At 42.5% G+C, this 21,969-nt stretch overlaps 1 protein-coding gene across 1 annotated transcript; it reads right to left on the reverse strand.

The window, feature by feature from the left end:
• Positions 1 to 4,680: 4,680 nt before the first annotated feature.
• Positions 4,681 to 21,811, reverse strand: abcc4 (ATP binding cassette subfamily C member 4 (PEL blood group)). The gene is made up of 30 exons (XM_079581443.1): positions 21,570 to 21,811; positions 20,826 to 20,936; positions 17,783 to 17,903; positions 17,067 to 17,291; positions 16,154 to 16,243; positions 14,741 to 14,904; positions 14,528 to 14,653; positions 14,103 to 14,352; positions 13,893 to 14,000; positions 13,725 to 13,814; positions 13,467 to 13,658; positions 12,515 to 12,609; positions 12,355 to 12,441; positions 12,166 to 12,262; positions 11,839 to 12,048; positions 11,610 to 11,747; positions 11,502 to 11,539; positions 11,261 to 11,370; positions 11,043 to 11,189; positions 10,870 to 10,949; positions 9,659 to 9,809; positions 9,472 to 9,591; positions 9,285 to 9,395; positions 8,960 to 9,060; positions 8,157 to 8,348; positions 7,843 to 8,088; positions 7,056 to 7,228; positions 6,842 to 6,947; positions 4,940 to 5,074; positions 4,681 to 4,811 (listed from the first exon to the last, which is right to left on the reverse strand). The coding sequence occupies exons 1-30, from the start codon at positions 21,641 to 21,643 to the stop codon at positions 4,722 to 4,724; spliced, it is 3,978 nt and encodes a 1,325-aa protein (XP_079437569.1). The 5' UTR covers positions 21,644 to 21,811; the 3' UTR covers positions 4,681 to 4,721.
• Positions 21,812 to 21,969: the final 158 nt, after the last annotated feature.

Here is a 21,969-nt window from a genome sequence, read left to right on the forward strand (position 1 = left end):
GTAAGTTGATCACACACAAACTGCTTTAAATGGAAGCGCTTTAATGTTAAAAACAAAACATTTACTCAACAAATGCAGTTCAGCTGAAGTTCAGCACTTGAACTAAACATTACAGTCGAACTAAACATTCAGACATTTGGGATTTCTAAGATAGAGTCTTTAATATACAAAGAAAATAGATACACAACAAGCACAACAACAGCAGCTCGAACAAGACTGAACAAGCCCGCAGTCCAGCCTCTCGCTCATGTCGCTGTCTTATCTCATCGGCCTCAAACACAGCAAATGTTTTCTCCACCTCGAGGTTCTATTATTTAGGAGGTGGTCAACTAAAACTGAATATACTAAAATATGAATTCAAATCCCCCCCTGCTATGATAAGTTGGCGTTAGTGACAAGAATGTTTTTGTTTGTTTAATGACATTAGAGACATACTGTGGTCGATATCATACATTTGCATTGCTTTCAAACAACCATTTTCTTTCAATTAAGAAGTAAACACATTATCAATGTATTAATTTAAATGTCTTGAAATCATCACCCCAGCTCGGTGCTCAGTGGGGGGCCCTGAACTACAACACAATAACTGTTGTAGATGATATATGGTATTGTGCACCTCTACCTGCTATGCACTGGCGTACCACCAGGGGTCGCCATCCTACTGGTTTAAATACTGCCTCAGGACACTAAACAGCCACAGCCACAAACAATGGGAAAGATATTCTACTCAATCTTAGTGATGTGCTGACTCCAAAAATGAGGCAATTCCGGAAAAACACTATAGTTAAGGATAAAATAATGCACTTTTTTCTTTTTTTTAAACTTTTGTGTAGAATCAGATTACAATATTTCCTCACACCGAGGACCTTGAGGACGACTGCAACTGTAAAACCTGTCCAGCTCAAAATAACTCAAGAACAAAGTCAAGAACCTGCAAGACAAATAACAATGTTTTACTTTCGACTAAAATCACTTTGATGTTTTTGTTTCAGATGGTGCTGATTCGCTGCTCCTGTGCCTTGGACTAAGTTTTTTCAATCAAAGACCAAAAAAAAAACACTGAACACTCCAGAGCCCCCTGCAGGCTGTGCAAGGAATGACCTCCTTTTTTCTTTAGTCCATTCTGATCAGAGATCTCCTGCCCGTAGCTCTCCTGCCCTTTCCAGGGGACTCACCAAAGACTTTCTACATTTCAACAAGCGCCTGATGACAACTTGCAAACATTTAGGTCAATATTGATTGGCCTAAAGGATTGATTGATTTTCTTTCAAATTTCCTCTGAATGCTGGGTGAAAGTCGCATTTTACTCAGATCTTGAAGCATAAGCTCTCCAACGTTCTGTTGCGTAAAAAAGGATCATCTCAAAAAGTTACTCAAGAACTTGTACTTGAGTAGCTGTATCTGAGTACTCAACATAAATACCATGTGTAGTTTCAGAACCGGCCTAAATATCGTATTAAATTGTATTTCACTCGTACATTTGGCCATTTTTTTTAAATACATAATGTGATTTTTACTTTTGCTACATGTCGGGTGTGATGTGGCTGAACTGACAGTGAAGGGAGGCAGCCTTGACTGTTGAGGGGAAAAGTTCAGCCTTCTTTTGTAAAAGCCAAATAAAAATGTTTAAAACGTTTTGTTAGTCTTTATTTTTTTCGGGCGAAACATCATGACTAATATTTCTCAGAACCACCAAAGTGATTCTAGTTTACAGTCGGTTATGGTCAGTTCTGGCTCTTCAAAATTCTCCAAAGCCTAAAACAGCTGAGACTTTGCAGGTGAAGTCGTGATTGGCTCTGCCGCCGAGACACTGCGAGGAGACCCGCCTCCTGACCAATCAGCGTCGAGCGTCCCTCCAGAGCCGACTATCGAACAGCGGCCGTTTGGCAGACGATTTTGAGGAGCGACCCAGCGTAAAAGAGAAACTTTTCCGCTGATTAATAAAGGTCTATTGTTGTATATTATTTGTTTGCAGTTCATTATCATGTACATTCTGTAAATAAACAATGAAAAAACTAAACAGACAATATTTTTAATTACGTAAAAACTTCATTTTTGATTTTTCTTTTAAAATAATGAAAGCACAAGTTCACTGACCACAAATGTAAACTACCAGGCCTATAAAATTCTTACATTTTAACCTTTTTTAAAAACATTTTTTCGAGTCTCACGGGTCATTTTGCACCTTCTCAAAAAGTTGTTAGATAGTAGGCTCGGGAGGGACGGTCTGTATGTCTGTAAGGACGGTGTGGACGCTCTCTCACATTGATGACGTAGCGGCTCTCCCGCAGTTTTCAATAAGAGGCTGTTTTAGGCTTTGGAGAATTTTGAAGAGCCAGAAAGAAGTTGCAAAAGCACTTTTTATGAGGCTATAGCTTTATTCATAAGGACTGTAAATCTGCATGATACTCGGTGACCTCAAGTGGAATCATTGAGATGAATCATTGAGATGTTTAGTTTAATCTGGACTTAAACTTGTTAAACAAGAGAAACCGAGTTTATTTCGTTCCCAAAACAAAACGAATGAGTTTGATGAAAATATCCTGTATAAAACCAGGGTCAGCTGGTCCAGCTCAGAAACACTGCGGGCAGATCAGCGCAGACCGTCCCTCCCGAGCCTACTATATAACAACTTTTTGAGAAGGTGCAAAATGACCCGTGAGACTCGAAAAAATGTTTTTTAAAAAGATGAAAGTTTAAGACTTTTACAGGCCTGGTAGTTTACATTTGTGGTCAGTGAACTTGTGCTTTCATTATTTTAAAAGAAAAATCAAAAATGAAGTTTTTACGTAATTAAGAATACTGTCTGTTTAGTTTTTTCATTGTTTATTTACAGAATGTACATGATAATGAACTGCAAACAAATAATATACAACAATAAACCTTTATTAATCAGCGGAAAAGTTTCTCTTTTTCGCTGGGTCGCTCCTCAGAATCGTCTGCCGGTCGGCTGTGTTAGATAGTCGGCTCTGGAGGGACGCTCGACGCTGATTGGTCAGAAGGCTGTTCTCCTCGCAGTGTTTCTGACCTGTTTTTCAATTGCTATTTTTTCCCCACTTGTTTTTGCATAAATCGCATGAATTAGGCTACTTGAAACTTTTCCAAAACCACCAAACATGTAATAATTTTCTGAATTTGAACCCTTAAAATCGCAGTTTCAAAGCTTGAACCTGAAAGAAATGGTTACGCTATTGCTGCCTTCATGTGGTCCCGTAATTATGGTAAACACCACGTGCCGAGTGTGAAATTGCACATGAACCATATCATCTCCTATTTTCCACTGGGAAACTGAGATGAGATAACCTTTGACCTCATGTGACCTGTGGGGGAGGGAATATTGCTGCTGCTCCTCCCTCTCCTAATTTGTGTGCAGGTGCTCTCCTGGCCTGGCTGGCCCGTCCCGGTCTGCTCCTGCCTGGGTGTGGCTCCTCCTCAGCTGCGCCCTATTTAAGGAGATTGTCCACACATGGTCTGGCTCTCAGCCCTGATCCACCTTGGTCTCCTGCCACCAGAGACTTTTGCACGTTTTGCACATATTTATTGTGAATTAACTGCATAAACTGTCCGGTTTGGTGCCTTATCTGTTGCTGTCACTTCCTGGAGCCAGTGTAACAGAGTGGAGGCTTGTGCAGAGCAGCGAAGATACGATTTTTATGTCTAATGACTGATTTTTACAATGCATTTCACTATATAGCGATTCAATTTTAATATCTCTTTCCCCGCACTTACCATCTTGTAAACAAAAATCGGTTTATGGACAACTTTCTCAACTGAATGTATTTGTTTATAGTGCATTTGTGTGTGTGTATGTTTTGTTTTAAGGTTCACTTTTTAGATATTTCATCAAATACAATAAATGTTTCCCCTCGGCCACAGCTTCAGTATATAATGCATGCATCTGCCTACAATGTGAAAAAAGGGGAAAAGTTCTGAAATGCATTGAAGTCAATTTCAACTCCTTTTCCTCAAAATGAAATGCTGACATTATAAAATCTGACTTATTTGGTGATGGGAGCAAAGACAGTTGGAAGTCATGAATGTGTTTATAATGGAAGTCAATGGGGCCAAGTTTTTCTGTTTCTTAATTAGACATTTTGTAAAGTTGACATAATAAAGCTGCCATTTTAAAATCTATAAATGTTGAATGTGTGGTAGTTTTGGAAAGACATCAAGATTTACGCAAAAAAGTAGAAAAAAAAATATGAATATGTTGATTTTATAGAAAAGGGTGACACAGGGTTAAATGAATTTCTTTATTTACTTTTAAAACAAACCAAAGGCTGATTGTCCATTTACTGAACCGCGAGAGCAGCAGGAGTTTAGCACTTGAACTAAAAAGGCACATTTTTACTTTTTACTTTTTACATTACAGTAAAACTATACATTCAGACCGACTCGAAGGCACTTGCCGGTGATTTTTGCATTTCTAATATACAATCATAAATATACAAAGAAATAAATAGTTGTTTAAAACAGCAACAACAGCAGCTCGGACGGGACTGAACAAGCCCACAGTGAACTCGAGAGTCCAACTTCTCTGGACATCAGGGGGCAGCACCAGTCGCAGCGCAGGAACATTAGCAGCCAGTGTTTAGAGGAGCTCCACCTCCAGAGGAAATGACGTCACTAATCCAAACGAGCCCGAACTTTACCTGAACTCTAAGATATTCAAACATGGCCTTTCCCATTCTGGGGGAAAAACATTGCCCAGTCTCTAAGGCTTATAACGCCGTCTCAAAGATGACCAGGCCCTCAGCTTCCATTTCTGTGTGTCCATTGGCTATGATTGGACGACTTCTGTTCTCATAGGCCTGAAAGACAGAAAAAAAAAGGCTTGAATATAACATGTGTGAACTGAAATAGATTCCTAGTTCCCCCCTGCTTTGTGCTCGTGTAACCCCGGCGGTAAAGTAATGAAGCAAAACTCTGCATCACTCACATGTTTCGCAGCTTCTAGCAGAGTGGCCGCCTCCTGTCTGCCCGTCTGCTGCACCATCTTGGAGAAAATGCCGTCAGAGTTTTGCAGCAGAGTGTATGGCTCGTCGTACTCGCTGATTCTTCCAGCATCAAGAACCTGCAAGACAAATAACAATGTTTCACTTGTGCTGAAATCACTTTGCCCTTTAGGTTTCAGATGGTGCTGAGAAGCTGCTCCTCTGCCTTGGACTTAAAGGAATAGGCCACCGTTTTTACATACTGAGATATTAAGGGAGTAGTTTGGCATCCGCACAGTAACGCGAAGATTACTGCGCAGATTTTGAACTACTCCTGGTGTTATTACCCTTTACAATATAGTTCCCCCTTTAACCGCTCACAAAATCCACATTGTTAAATATTGTGTAATTATACTTTGTAGTGGAACACTTCACGTAACCATATTTAAATAGGGAAAACGTCTATCTTGACCTGTTTTGGAGCTGTAGTGGAGAGGGAGAGAGGCTGTGTTTACGTGATTGAAGGCACGGGTGAAGACCAGACAGGTCCTAAAGAACTCGTCAAAGCTAAAGTATGAACATATCTCAGCAAGTAAAAACGGTGGCCTGTTCCTTTAAGGTCAATCAACCGAAGAACTGAACCGGGCCAGACAAGGAATGAATACGTGTTTTAGTCTACTGTACTCTAATCATTTTGTTTGGCAATTGCAGTACAGTCTTTATAGTGTTTTTTTCCCTCACATGTCCAGGGTATGACATGGCTGAAACGTGTTCAATTGCAGGTTTTGGTGTAATATTCTGAAAATGTTCTTGTGTCTCTTTACTTTTCCAATTAATTACCATTAATGTATAGAATTGATGACAAATCTTTATTTGTATTTGTCATGGGGTTTCTACAAGTCAAATCAAATGCTTTTTCCTGCCCAATGAAGTACAGACTCTTTCGTTCTTCTGACTGACTAAAGAAACATTAGAAGTGCATTTCTCCACAGGGTGAATCTGCCCTTTGATATATTATTTAAAAAGGGACTTTTATGTATTTTCCTCCCCCTGCATGTTCCAGCCATGTCGTAATGTGTAGAATGAGCCCAGACCTGTTCACCACAACTGCCTCTAAAATCCTGCACTGTCACTCATAAACTTACTTCGCCATCATGCACAAGCTTAAAGGAATAGGCCACCGTTTTTACATACTGAGATATGTTCTTACCTTAGCTTTGACGAGTTCTTTAGGACCTGTCTGATCTTCACCCGTGCCTTCAGTCACGTAAACACAGCGCAGACGGCGTTAGCATTTAGCCTCTCCCTCTCTCCACTATAGCTCCAAAACATTGTAAGGCGTAATAATACCAGGAGTAGTTCGAAATCCGCGCAGTAATCTTCACTTTACTGTGCGGATGCCAAACTACTCCTGGTATTACTACGCCTTACATTATAGTTCCCCCTTTTATCCGCTTAGAAAATCCACATTGTTTAATTTTGTGTAATTATACTTTGTAGTGTAACACTTCACGTAACCATATTTAAATAGGGAAAACGTGGAAGAGCTTGGTAGCTTCTATCTTGACCCGTTTTGGAGCTATAGTGGAGAGGGGGAGAGGCTAAATGCTAACGCCGTCTGCGCTGTGTTTACGTGATTGAAGGCACGTGTGAAGATCAGACAGGTCCTAAAGAACTAGTCAAAGCTAAGGTAAGAACATATCTCAGTATGTAAAAACGGTGGCCTATTCCTCTAATATAGAAGGTGCCGTTACACATATGACCAGAGGTGGCAATAGCGAGTATAAAATGGCAATCATGCATGGAGCCCCTTTAACAATGCTCGAATGAAAAACAACTGTCTGTCGTCACTCTAAAGGCTGCACATGTCTGAGGCGACACATATCAAAGTGACCTCGTGCTCTCACCAGGATGCGGTCGCTGTCGATGATAGTGTTGAGGCGGTGGGCGATGGTGAGCACAGTGCATTCTCTAAACTTCTCTCGGATGGTTTGCTGGATCAGCTCGTCTGTCCTGAAAAACACATTCAGCATCAGTGCTGTCCAACTTGGTGATGCTCGTATAGACATTATATTCAGATCTGTTCCTTTGTGACAGTCGTTTGTGTGAAAGGCGTGCTACCTGGGGTCTACGTTGGCTGTGGCCTCGTCGATGACCAGGATGCGGTTCTTCCTCAGGACGGCTCGAGCCAAACACACGAGCTGCCTCTGCCCCACACTGAAGTTTGAGCCCGACTCCGCCAGGACCGCCTCCAGCCGCTGAGGCAGCTCCTCCACCACGGACTTCAGCTGCACCTGCACAGGACACCCACAGGACCAATATTTAGAAAAGGACACATGGTCAAGGATGTAAGATCAAAGAGTACACTTTTAGAACTCTTCTTTTATTGTTCTTCTGGATTTCATGCCAAATGACCGCAAAGTTAAACAGAAAGGTGGATTTGATAGGCAGATCTCTATACGGAAAACCCAGAACTACACCCATGCTAAAGAAAAGGCAAAACCAGGACAGACCTCGCCAGGTCACACGAGGCGGTGGTAGCCCCGGGTACGAGGCAAAGCTGAGAGGGAACGAGGAGCGAGCCAGAGAGAGGGCGCCTCAAGGCCTGAACATTTATAGATAAGTGCTCCAACACTAAATACAAAACGTGCAAATACTTATTAAAGACACATCACGCAACATTTCACTCAATGAACAGAATGTGGGTGAAGTGTCTTGCCCAAGGACACCGGAGAAACAGGTTTGAACTGGCTACATTCCAGGACAAACAGACCACCAACTGTGCCATCATCGACCATCCAATTAGATTTACAGATTTAGTGTTTTGTTGACAAATTGGCGTTTAAGATCCAAAAGTTGCAGATCCTTCCCCGTGGGGACAGAACTCTACATGCATCATCAGAAGTACCTCCTCCAGCGCGGTCCACAGCTGTTCGTCCGTGTGCTGGTTAAATGGGTCCAGGTTCTTCCTCATGGTGCCAGTGAAAAGCACAGGGTCCTGCGGAATGATGGACATCTTCTGGCGCAGGTCGTGGAGCCCGATCTCTGAGGTTAAGATGCCGTCGATGTAAATGTTTCCTTTTGGCTCGGAAAGACGAAACAGAGCAGACACCAGCGAGCTCTTTCCTGCCCCGGTACGGCCCACGATGCCCACCTGCCGACGAGGAGCGGGCCGGGTCAGAACAAGGACCATGCCAGCAGCTCAGTCAACGCTTTACTCACTTTCTCTCTGGGCTGGAACATGGCTTTGAGTTTGTGCAGCACCACGGGACTCTCCAGGCTGTAAGAGAAACTGACCCCATCGAACGTCACCAGGCCTCTGCTCGGCCAATCAGGAGGAGGCCTCTTTTTCGTTTCCCATGGTGCTTCACTCTCCAGCTCAGTGTACTCCACCACTCTCTCCACGGAGGTCATCTGAGCACAAATACCAGCGGAGTGCAATAAATAAAAGGTCAGAGCAGCCAGGCTAGATCTACCACGCATGAGATTTTGGTAACACTATATATTTTTCACTACCATTGATCCACTGAAACAAGAAAATGTGTTTGTTTCTTCCCCCCATTTTTTCCCTCATTTTCACCCATGTTTTAAAAAAATTTTTTTTACCAAATGTATTCCCAAATTATTCCCCATTTTTCACACATTGCTTGACATTGCAGATATTGTGAATTTACAGATGTTCCACACATTCTGTTTTCTGGTTCTAGATAACAAATAATTTAGTACAGGTATCGGTATCGAAAACCAAGCATCATTAAAGTACTGGTATCGAAAAAAAAAAATGTAACCTGTCACTACTTATATACATGGGCTACACACACACTTGAATAATATGCATTTGTAGTTTGGAGGAAAATAAAACTGTAACGTCTTATATAACGTATTATATCTTTTACATTTGCTCTGCACAGTTTGCCCTAGATGTTGCATCTACAGGTAGAAGAATTCATAATAAAGCTTGACTTTGATCTATAGTACATTTAATTATTTCTCTGCCCGTGGCTAAAAGGCAGTTTATCAATTACCATGTTTTCTACTTCTGCGCTCTGCCTCACGCCCCACTGGAACATGCCCATCAGAGTGACAGCGTAGCTCAGGGCCAAACCAACTGAACCGGCATCCAGCTCTGCAAAAGCCACAAGTGGTTACTATTAGTTACTCTATTATTAAAAGTAAAATCAACTGCCATAGATTGTGCTTGCCATAACCACAGGCAAACACTCTGGCGCCATCTAGTGGCAGGTTAGAAAAGCACAGAATAAAAGCAAATCACTGAAAAGATTGTTAAAGATTGAACCATCATTAATCAGCCCAGTTGATTTCTGGTTTCAATCACAGAGGGTTTCTTACGGTTTCTCAGCAGCAGACATGCAAAGGTGGTGACGATGACAAAGATGGCGCAGAGGCCGTCGAGCCGCAAGGCAAACCAGCGAGACGTGGTCAGGAACAGGAACCAGGACGCTGTTCGGGACGAGAGAAGCGTGATTAAAACTTCACATTCAACTTTCGAGCAGCAAAACAGAGCATCAGCACGTACCGGAGTGTACATCCTGGTGGGCGTCGAAGATAGCCTGGAATTTCTCTGTGGCCCCAAATGCTCGGATTGTCCACAGCCCGTGAAGAGAGGAGGACAGATGGGAGAAGACCGGGCTGCGAGCTGCGGAGAATGAGAGGTTTGACTCAAGAGTCTGCAAGACTTTAGACTGTATTTGCTCTGCACTCACTTGTGGCTTCAAGGCGCTTGACATCTCTGGACGTTTGCAGAAAATAACGTCGGATGTAGAGGAAGAGCAGGAGCAGGGGTACGACTGGGATGAGAATCCAAGGAATGACTGACGCCGCCACCGCGATCACTCCAACAATCTGGAGAAAACACTGCACAGAGAGGTAGATCTTCAGCCCCAAATTCATTACAGTCTACAAAATCATACTAAAGACACGTCATTCATATCAGCCCCCTCACATGTCAGAACATCCATCCTTAAAGGAATAGGCCACCGTTTTTACATACTGAGATATGTTCTTACCTAACCTTAGCCAAGTTAATATATACCGGTCTGGTCTTTGTCCGTGCGCTCTGTCACGCAAACGGAGCACATACGCAGCCTCTCCCACATGTCATATAGCTCCAAAAAGTATATTTACAAAGAAATGTAGCATGTTGATTTTATAAGCAGATAAAAAGGGGCACTATAAAAAGAGGCGTAATGATACGAGGAGCAAAACGTCCGCGCAGTAACTCCTAAAGACTTCCCCCGCTCACTTCCGTCAATAGAAGCTGCGTGACTTGTACAGAGCCTTTTACAACAAGCAGAAAATATATTTTGGGAAAGTGCTCTCGCATTCCTACCTCATGGTAGAGGTCCTGAGTCCTGAGTCGTCATCCGGGGTGAGTTGGAAATCTGTGAAACATTACTACACTATATACTTTCTGCTTGTTATCACAGCCCGGTACGATGCACGTAAAAGGCATTGTTCACAAGTTATCGTGCTAAAACTTGACGCTCCTTCAACTGATCTCTGCTAGCTCTCTACAAGTCACGCAGCTTCTATTGACGGAAGTGAGCGGGGGAAGTCTTTAGGAGTTACTGCGAGGACGTTTTGCTCCTCGTATCATTACGCCTCACAATATAGTCCCCCTTTTTATTTGCTTATAAAATCGACATGCTACATTTCTGTGTAAATATACTTTGCATGAAAACACTTCACGTAACTTTATTTAAATAGGGAACACGTGGAAGAGCTTGGTAGCTTCTATCGTGAGCTTTTTTGGAGCTATATGACATGTGGGAGAGGCTGCGTATGTGCTCCGTTTGCGTGACAGAGCGCACGGACAAAGACCAGACAGGTTTATATTAACCCGTCTAAGGTTAGGTAAGAACATATCTCAGTATGTAAAAACGTTGGCCTATTCCTTTAATTGCTGACTGATTACCTGAAGAAAGTCGATAAAGGTAAATGGTAGGTTGGCATCCAGGTGGCCGATGTCTTTGGAGAACCTGTTCAGAACTCTCCCTAAAAGACAGACCACAGGAGCGGGTGTGAGTTATCTGATGTCCACGGTTTATTCCGTTAAAGTGAAATCAGATCTTAGCGCCTGAGCCTCACCGATGGGGTTCATGTCAAAGAATCGCACTGGGGTCCGGAGTATGGTGGTGAACATGCTGTCGTGCAGGGTCTGAGCGCTCTTCACCAGCGCGTGAAACATGAGGAGGTTCCGCAGGAAGCCGAAAATGACAGTGGCGATTGTAAGACCTGGAAAGACAAGCATGATCAATCAGCCCGTCTATAATGGACTTGTTTTTCTTAGAACAAACATGTTTTACCTCCATAAACCCCCAGGTAGAAGTCTCTGTCCAGCTGTTGAGTTTCGTTAGCATTTGTTTTGTTAAAATTTGTCACGTTCTGGTTGTTCAGTTCATCCTGTTTCTCAGCCCTGAGCAGACAGATTTTCAAATCAGTTTCAAACAAGATTCTTCTTTAGCACTGTGCTAAATAAAAGAAAATCTAGGGGCTTCATAATGACATTTCACCAACAAAACAGTGGTGTGAGATGTCTCCTCTCACCAGTAGGCCAGCCACCAGTCGTTCATGATGTAGGACACCTAAGAACACAGAAAGCAGAGTCTTTTGGCTTGTTTTTGGAGTTCCTCTGTTGAAGTGTGTTGTCCTTACTTGAGCAAAAAGGTTGAGGAGCAGCATGATCACCAGAAACAGGACGTTGGCTCCAGCCCTCAGATATTTGACATAGAGGCTGGTTTTGATGGTGCCCTGAGCTCGGCTCTCCTCCACCACGGTCTGCACGGGCTCGACCTAAAAAAAACACACACATTTCATCAACAGAACCTCGAGAATATCAGATTTAAGCTTTTGGATTGAAAATGCAATGATTTGTTGAACAAACCGGCAGCTGGTCTCCATCTTTGACCGAGTTGATGGAGGAGGCCTGGGACAACACAGAGTTTTGGGACAGGGTTCGGATGCGGTGCCTGATCTCGGCTCCAGGATGGTGGGCTGCTACCGCCTCCTCCTCCTCCTCGATCTGCAGCAGAGACGTGAAGTCCACCCCCGAGCGCTGGAGCTCCGAGTACGTTCCCTTAGCAACCATGTCACCCTAATGCACCAAAGAGCATATGTTGAAGCACATCAGTTTCATCTCTGGGAGGATATTCCGAGGCCATCTGAAACCCAGCCATCACAGAGTGGGAGCATAGACTTCGTGACGCCAAACCTCTTTCAGGACGATGATCTGGTCAGCCGCCTTCAGATACTGAAGCTGATGTGTGACCAGGATCCGAAGCTTCTTCCTCAGCAGTCCGCAAATGCACCTACGATATTATTATAGCATGTCAAAACTGGATACTATCCCATTATTTATTTATGTATTGCTTTTTTCTTTATTTCTAAACTATCAACTCACTGCTCAAACAGGTGCCTCCCGACCTCAGCATCCACGGCACTTAGTGGGTCATCCAGGAGGTAGATATCTGCTTCTTGATACACTGCCCTAAAGAAGTGTTCAAAGAATTAGCCTGAACACGTTTACACAAATCACAAATGTTAGAGCCTGTTGACCGCACCTGGCCAAATTGACCCGAGCTTTCTGACCGCCGCTCAGAGTGGCTCCTTTGTCCCCGATCATGGTCAGATCACCGTCAGGCAGCAGATCCAAGTCCTTCACAACACAAACAAACTCACTGACCGCTGCAATGTGTGAAGAAGTAATAAACATTGTAGGGGTTTGTCATGTGATTGAACGAATACTGGATGATTATTGGTCAGAACAGGCACTGGTGTGAAGCGGCGCAGTCAGGGAAAAGACACCGCAGCAGCTACACAAAAACAACTCTAAAATGTTCTTTTCCCACAGCAGCGAGAGACCAGAGTGAATGAACCGCTTTACATTATTCTCAACAGTTTATGCTCTTATATGAATAATATATTTGCTATGGAAGAATATGTATTTTATGTTTGTCATGTCACTTTTGAAACAAAGCAGCACAACCTTTTGACCCAACATAAAATCCCACTCACGTTTCATGATTAAAGCATGACTGAGCAGCTGTTGTGCAACTTTATTTAGCAGTTTGGGAGTCAGGCCACTCATTCAATCATTACCCAGACAGTGCAGAGGTTTGTTGGAGTATAGTTCATTGTACACTTTGTAGTTAACATAATTTATAAATGATTAAAGGATATTTGTTTTGTCTTGAAATTTGATGTAACTGAAGCACTGTGTGTGCTTCTGAAGCACTGTGTGTGCTTCTCAGATAAACTTGCCTTGTAAAATGACAAGACTAAAAGTAACTCATTTACAAATGAACAGTGGGGTTTTTAAATGTTACAGTCTCTGAGTAAAATATATCCACAAAAGCCATTCATTTCAATCCAATTGTCTTTCCATTTCCCAGGTCTGTTCAGTAAAGATGCCTCTGACCTGCATGTTTAATGTTTAGTCAGTTTGTGGCGTGAACAAAAGGCATAAACGTGATCCTGTTACAGCTGACACGAGTCCACGTGTTCATGGCTTACCCGCTTTAGTGCACATGCTCGCAGGACCCTCTCGTATTTCTGAGGGTTCAGCTCTTTCCCAAACAGGATGTTGCTCCGGATGGTTCCAGGAAAGACCCAGGGCTGCTGGGAGGCGTAGGTTAGCTGACCTCCGACTTTCATCACCCCCTTTTCACGGGGCAGTTCCCCCAAAATGGAGCTCAGCAGTGAAGACTGAAGCAAGAATGATCAATGTCATAATTAATAACAAGCTCATATTTATGGTGCGAGGAGGCTCACCTTTCCTGCTCCGACTGGTCCAATCACAGCCAGCAGCTCATTCGAGTTCAGACTCAGTGACACATTTTGCAGAGTAGGAGCATCTAAAGTCTATGTTAAACAAAAATACAAAATAAACAAATTAAAATTCAATGTTCAAGTTCATGAAATCAATTCAACAAAACAAACCTTATTCCAGTAGCAAACCAGATCCTGAATATGCACAGACACATTCTGCTTCTCATCTTTGTCCAGCACAGCATTAGTTCCGCCAATCTCATCCAGCAGCAAGAACTCCTGAAACATCAATGTGAAGGAATGAATAAATGTTTGTACATTTAAAGCAATTCAAATATTGAGAGAAGCAGATTTTAGAGAAGACACTGGGTGAACACAGACCTGTATCCTGCGCACACTGACGCGACTCTCGAACAGCGTCTCGATGGCGTTGGGGAAGAAGAGCGTGACGGTGAGGCGCACAGACTGGTACAGAGACACCGTCACAAACACGCTGCTGGCCGTGAGGGTGTTCCCTCGGAGCACGTACACCATGAAGGTGAACAACAGAATGATTTTACTGGCACAAAAGAACGACGCCATGTTGAGTCCACGCAGCAAAGAGCTCTTCAACACCATAGAAATCTCCTTCCTAGAAAACACACAACGGGAAAACTGACATTTTTCTTTCTTAGTGCTAGTGCATTTTCTGTTGAGCTGGCAGACAGACATTGTATTTTGGGATACACAATAACAGGCAATACATTTGTATTTGATATCCCATAGTAAAAGGTGTGAGAGAAGATAAATCAAACTCTTATCGTTACCTCCTGACGTCAGAGACCAAAGCAGCGAAGGGTTTCTCCCAGGCGTACATCTTAATGATCCTCATCCCTGACACAACTTCATTCATCGTCCGGATTCTGCTGTCTGTCAAATTAGCGGTCTTACGCCTGCAAATATCCATTTCACAGTAGTCAATGCATCTAGGTTTGTAAAAGGGTAGTGAAAGTCATCGATGTTTGTTTGTGTCCATTTACCTAAACGTGGAGAAGAGCCTCCCAAACATGGTCTGTGTGGGCATGAGGATCATGAGGACCACCACACCGACCAGACACGACGGGCCGATCTCTGCCCAGAGCAGCCCCACCACAGCGGCCGCCTGGAGGGGTCCCACCCACAGGAAGTGCAGGAAAATAGTCACCTGTTTGACACACCAAACTTTAGATCACTCCTACATCATCATTCAAAGATGGGTGTGTCATAGTGACTTTGGAAATTAATTTGTCTGTGAGTGTAAAGGAAACAAATGCCTTCAGGCCAAGAGAGAGTTGTGCGTTTAATTTCAGAGGGTGTGAGGTCCATGTGGTTTTTCCAGTTAAAAAAGGGGTGGTGTGTTCCGCATAGGCTTAGGAGGTGACGGCTGGCACATCCATTTATAAACAACAACAACAAACAGCTATGCTGTGGTTTACATCAGGGGAACAATATATATATGCATGCTCATTTACTTGAACAAAACATTCTTACCCCGGGGCAAGAAACATCATGAGACATTTTTAAGAGCAGGGTCGTTGTTTAAAATGTTCTTATCTTATCTGGCCAATAATAAACTAAGTACACCGTCTGCAGACCTGTGATTCTTAGAGTACCACTTCCTTTCATATCACAATTTGTGGGCCTTATCAGATTCTTTTATGTTGAGTATGCATCATTCTAATCGAACTCCATATTGGGGCCCAGCTGAGGGGAGACACACTCAAACTTGTCCAGGACTGAATTGTCTAAAACAAAGCCAAGTGACTGCTAGTCTCGAGTCATGAAGCACGCCCTACTTCATTTCTTCTACAAACTGAGCGAAACCTGTTTGTTTTCTCTCCAGCAAACAATTAACTTTTGAACAAAACATTTTTTAACAAGGAAAAATAGCACTAAAGTGTCTTATCATCACAGGCACCATATCACTGTAGAGCAGAGATAGGGAGAAATAGCTACATTTAGGCGCAGTCGTAGAACTCTACAAATGAGAGTTCTGAGCTGTTGTGTCATTCGGCTTGTACTCGAGTAATGAGTATTTATAAAGAGAAGATAATGGCAGATAAAGATAATGGTGAGGGGTATTGAAAAATATTTTTTTACTCTGAGATTAATTTGGATTTTTACAGTTTGTCTTTGCCTGGTTTATAAATAATGGTAGGCTATTCTTTAGCACCAATAGTTTCACATTGCAGTGAGCAGTGAAGACACAGCCAGGAGAAGATACTAATCGTAAAGCTCACCTGGCGTTATAGTTTTGTTACTGTTAATTTGACTATTGTAAAATTGCATTGTGCACCTCAGGAGATGCACCTTTAACCTACTCTAATCACGGAGACTACGCACAAATTGGCAGGTTTGCGTTCTGTGCTCACATTTCCTGCGAGTAAAGTCACTGTCAAATGTATTATTCTTACTTGATCAAACCTGAGCACGTCATTAGACAGGAGGTTGACGATCTGACCCGTGGTGGTCTTTCCCATGGCTTCACTGCTCAAACACAATGCCTAGAAAAACAACATTATTTCAAATTATTATTATAATCAATAATAAAAATTAAACATCAGTCTTGCGAAGTGTATTCTTCCAGTCACTTTATTTATTCACTCCTTCAAACTTAGAGGTGCATAAGTAGCCTGGTAGCAACCTGGTACTAACCAGCCTCAACTCTGATTCGCTTCACATGAGGTAATTTTACTTCATGAAAATTTACAAAAAGGAATTAAAGCAGAACTAAGTAACGTGTTAACATTAATAAATCCTTTCTGTAGTCCCTCTGGGAGTAATACAAGTGTTAATGGGATGATTGGGGGGAGGGCTTTCATCTCCCCCTGGTGTCTCTGGCCAGAAAACCACCTTGCACCGCGTCGGAGGCGCAATGTACACTAATAGAATCATGAAAAAGAAGCTAACAGGCGAAGGAGCAAAGCTAAGTTTGAGTGAAAAAAATGATCATTGTGTGTTTGAGTGAAAAAAATGATCATTGTGTGATGGAGTTGTGGCACAATGTACATTATCCCTCTCTCCCTTTGTCTTTTCTGTCAGCGTAGTATTTACTCTCACGGACAATTAATGAGTAAGAAAACGCAACATGCTACGACACCTGCAGTAGCACTTAGGCCCCTGGGTACAACAGTCAATTAGTTCTGCTTTAAAAGGGCAGTTAATGATGAGAGCTCGATTTGCAGATTCACAATTCAAGGGACAGGTCTGGTCCTTTGCTGAAGACGTGCAGCTTGAATAAAACTATTTGAGACATTGGTAAACTTTGCGGATTACTCCAAGGGCTGCAATACTTGGAGTGACTGATTAACCAGAAGCCTCACAAACCTTCTTGTAGATCATGTGACACAATGCCACTCGGATCTTCATGCCCGCCCTCTGCACATGGTAGAAGTAAAGGTGATGGATGAGAGCCAAGCCAATGGAGCACGAGGACAGTCCTGCGGCGTAACCCAGACTCCTATGAAACGCTGCTGTGTCGGTCGCATCATAACTCTCAAAGTATTGGATTATCTTGCCCAGGAAAATCGGCTGTATCACTTTGATTGACTCCTGAACACACAAGGGTTAAGGAAGTTCAGTGGATCAATTTGCAAGTACTGATCTCGGCTCATGGTCAGAATCACTTCACTGGAGCATTATCCTTTTATTTCTTTATTTGGTCCAGAGTTGGAACTTTGTGTGTATATTAATGAATGCACATGAGACTCAGTGTTGTCCTTTTAAGCTTTAAATAGTAGTAATGATAGTAGAAGTAGCCTCAGTAAAATAACAGTAATAGATGGGGCTCAAGTGGAGGGAACAAGAAAGCAAAATAAAAATGTCAAAAATAATGGAGGCCCATTCCATCCCTCTTTAAAACAGATGGATCTTGTGTCTCATTATGACACAGCACCAGTCAGATGACCCGCCTGTCACCCTCTTTTCTCACATGTTGTGCTGTGTTGCATAATGTCAACCACTGTCTACAATTTGCTTAGTCATAAATAGTAAAACTGCCTAGAGCTGTGTAGTCTAATCCTGAGTTGCAGCGTGTGACGGACCTCGACGAGAGTGAAGAAGCCCAGCACCGCGTACGGTTTCCAATAGCAGCGGACGATGGCTCCGGAGAGGCTGGGGGGCCCCTTCTGTTTGGAGGCCTTCTGTACAGCTTGGTCCCAATGTCTTAGGAAAAAAAAAAAACAAAAAAAAACAATGGGCTATAAAACACAGAAGTCATAAATATCTTATAAAGAAACAAAACTACTGTATTAAAATAACTACATGTAAAGGATGTAGGTTACAGCACTAAAGACTAAGAATAATAACATTATGGTCATGGTAATATCCAAGAGGTGCCATTGGGAAGAGTTAAAAGCACTACCATGGCTTCACTCTTTCAATGTGTTTGGGAGAGATTTAAATCTAAAATGCTGTGTAAATTAAGATTATCACAGAGCAGCAGAAAACAAACAATGATTAAGAGAACTGACAGCAGCAGAACAAAACTAGAAAATCAGAGTGTAAGAGCGTGACAGTCGGCATAAGCAGCCTTTGACAAGTGTGCTTCTTAAATACAGCGTATACTGGTATCTGCCATTATAAGAGGGCTGATGATAGACTGTTGACGCGATCCTATATGTATCACGATACTGAGGCCAGATATGATTGCAATTCCAATACACAACATTTATGATTTTTCATAACTGTGATATGTTACCCAGAATTAATTTGATAAGCACAAGATGAGGCTCCACAAAAATTAAATATAAAATCAGTCTGATGACGTTCAAAACATTTTGAAAAGTGCATTTTAAAAAAGTCTGGCAGTCTGGATTTAGCAAAACGATCTTTCAGTCAAAACATTTGAGTATCAAAAGTATTGTGATACATTGTTTCTGATACGATACATGATGCATATCACAACAAAGTAGCCCTACATAATATGTGCAAAAAAGCATTTGAGAAGACTGTCCAAACTAATGTTAAAAACTCAAAGTCACTGATGTTTAAAGGGGCTAGATGCAAGTTAGCCATTTTATACTCACTACTGCCACCTCGGGTCATACGTGTAACTGCACCTTCTATATTAAGCTCGTGCATGACGGCAATTCAGACCCGAATTAACAACTTTTTGAGTGACATTGCAGAATTTTAGAGGCATTTGTGGTGAATAAGTCTGGGCTCATTCTACACATTAGGACATGGCTGGAACATGCAGGGAGAGGAAAATACTTCATGATCATTTTTAAACTCTGTATAGTCCCTTTAAGTTGCTTATCGCAGTACAGCCTTTCCTCAGCAGACCTGTGGCTTCACGATGGGACATTCACTGCACTTTCTCTTCCCTCTTCAGCCCACAAATGAGCTGCAGGTGATCTTGTGACTCTTAACTTGCCCTTAAACACTGAGTGAGTGTGAACCATTGTCCCTAAATGTCAGCTTGTGATTAACTGGACGGTGCCTAAGATGTATCCCCACAACTGCCAAATTGAGTTTTCTCTAGTTGCCCACCTGCTGTAGTAAATAAGAATGAGCTGTTACATGTGATAAATAACGGGAGCGATTAACTAAACACAGAACCCAATGAATTATCCGTAATTATAGAGACAGAGGTTGCTGGTTCAAATCCAGCTTCAACTTAGCAAATACAAATATACGGTGAACAAATGTATGTCTGGGTGGGAATGAAAAGTAGCCATGAATATCCTGTACTGCATGTGTATCGCACCCCCAAAACAAAACAAAAAACTCATTATTTTCAAAGGTAAATAAGTGCTGAGTGATTCATGTCTGCAAACCAGAGCTGCTCATCAATGTGGATCAATGTGCTGTATAAATCAGACGGTCAGGCTGAACAGCTGAGCCGCATCCTTGTCTTTTATCTAATTGTTACAGAGGGGGTATTAGGCTTTTTGCAGGTAGTTAAGCGCTTTCTGATTTCGTAGAGCTGTGGAATGAGCTCAGGGTAAACAGAAAAGGCAGTTGTACAGTTATAAGGCCTCTTATACACTGCATAAGTTTCTTCAATAGAATAGATGAGCAAAGCGATGCACAAGGGCGGCTTTAATTTGTATCCTGTATAGCAGATGAAAATGTGCTTTTGCTTTCACACTCAAACTCAACTCAAAACAATGGAACCTGTAGCTGTTTTAAGCTAAAATATATAGAAAATATTAATTTAGTGAAGCATGTTTTAAACATTAGGAGGAACACTGGCTGATTGAGGAGAATTTCATTTCATTTCATTTATTTCAAGGATAGCCCCGTTGAGATGAACCATCTCTTTTTCAAGGGGGTCCTGAACACAAAGTAACAAAACAAAACATAGCAAGTATTGACACATACATACAGCAGTCACATACACATAACAACATAACATCACATCACAAGGTCTCATGTCTTGTTCCCATCCCCGCCCACCCCACCAATTAGAAGCACAAGCTTTATATTTTTGCTAAAGACTCGCCTTTGAACAAATTAGCAAAACTACAGAGGGGAAGACAAACATACTCTTCAGATCAGTTCTGTGGGGAATGTTCCCCTCCTGAAGCAGAACGGCTTCCCTATAGGGAAACTCAGAGACAGAGGCTGCACACAACCTTTCCTAGTGCTGCGTCACAGCACTAGGAAAGGTTCAAACATAAAACACAACAACAAAGAAAGAGGTTTGGGATAAGGGAATGACTTTGTGACTTGGTAAAAAGCACTAAAACGGTCGATTTTGCGTATGCCCCCTTAAATAAACAGGATTCTTTACTTTCTGAGGTAAATATAAGGTGGATCAATCAAGGACCAGCCGTATTTACTAAATTAATGTTAGCTAAACAAACGCTTACTGTTTTCTTCTCTGAAAATAACCTGGGTGCTCGGAACAGGAAATTGATCATTCAACACATGTTTTATATCATCAGCAGATCCAGGAGGAGCTCTGATTTGTCACCAGTCTGTCTGGGGACTACAGGTGTAAATTAGCATCCATGCTCTAATGCAGCACATTTCCAATGACGTGGTCTTGATCAGTGTATTGTTGAGCATTAAGTCTTGGGATTAAAGCCACATTCTGAGATATGGTGGACTACAGTAGATCAGCTGTAGGATCTGTACCTCTGCAGCTGCTGACCCAGATGTTGCGACCTGTCCTCCTGGAGCACTTCATACATGTCATCTTCCTCCAGACTCCGTTTGTATCCGATTCTGAACAGAGGGTTGAGCCACCTGCAGAGAAACAAAACACTTACTTTAAGTCAATAATTCTTTGAAAGTATCACAAGGCTGTCAAGTCTGGAACCATAAAGAAAATAGAATAGACTTCTGAATAAAAAAAAAAGTTGCTGTAGAGCCAGTTGCCTAATATGGGCCTCTTTTCATGTTCCTTGGGAGTTTAGATCGAATGCTCTCCTAAAGTTTAGGCCTCTTAAGATTTTGGTAAATGAGTCCAATTTCAGTTCTAGTTTAGATCAGACCACAGATCAAGTCCCGACATGATTCAGACCTGGTTTAGATCACTTAAAAAAAAAAGCCATGTAGCTTTTCTTTGTGACAGTAGCTTACTTGATACAAGTTTCCACCCCCCCACAACAACACAAGTGCGTTTGATTACGTCCACTCCAGCCTAAATGTTTCCAAATGCGAGAGTAAGCAAAACAAATGATTCAACAGGAAGCTCTGTATTAAACACATGCGAAGGGGAAGGAGAAAGTGAGTAAAGGCATCGCTTTGCAAAGTACGACCCAGATGAAAACTACAGAACACCGTTCTTCTGTAATGTTGGGAATTACACTTTTATGTCAAATCTTGCGTGTTCAGCCTCTGTTTAAATCGCCCGCTCGGTGGCTTGTTGCGACTCACCAGAAAAATATTTTGGAGAAAAGATTGGCTGTCGCTGCCGGGTTTTTCTTGACATCTTTGCCCACATTATCCATGGCAGGCCACGCTTCCTTCCTTCCTTGTGTCTCTCCGGTTCCCCTCCTGTAGCAGGTTATTTCTCTTTTGGACTGGGAGGAACCGTTTGTAGGTTAGACTCGCACATGCCAGTCGCACAAGGAGGTCGGAACCCCCAAAACCGTGCGTTACGTATGTCTCGAGGCGCAGCGCTTATGGCACAAAAGGCACGGCCCATGCGCCCGCCCTCGTGCCAGGATAGGACAAGCGCTGGGAACTTGTCCAATCCTGTAGTACGAGGGCGGGTCATTGGCGACTTCCTCCACCTCCAAGAGATCCCATTGGCTGGAAAAACCTTACGATGAAA

The sequence above is a fragment of the Gobius niger genome (assembly GCF_951799975.1).
Source record: "Gobius niger genome assembly, chromosome: 23".
Classification (NCBI taxonomy): Eukaryota; Metazoa; Chordata; class Actinopteri; order Gobiiformes; family Gobiidae; genus Gobius; species Gobius niger.

Bases quoted from the DNA above. Each gene is read 5' to 3' on its own strand.
- abcc4 (XM_079581443.1), bottom strand. From the start codon at position 21,643: ATGGATAATGTGGGCAAAGATGTCAAGAAAAACCCGGCAGCGACAGCC. The intron at 11,748-11,838 runs GTTTGTTCAACA...TGTTTTTTTTAG, and splicing joins AAGATGGAGACCAGCTGCCG to GTCGAGCCCGTGCAGACCGT. The intron at 5,075-6,841 runs GTGAGAGCACGA...TTTGTCTTGCAG, and splicing joins TCGACAGCGACCGCATCCTG to GTTCTTGATGCTGGAAGAAT.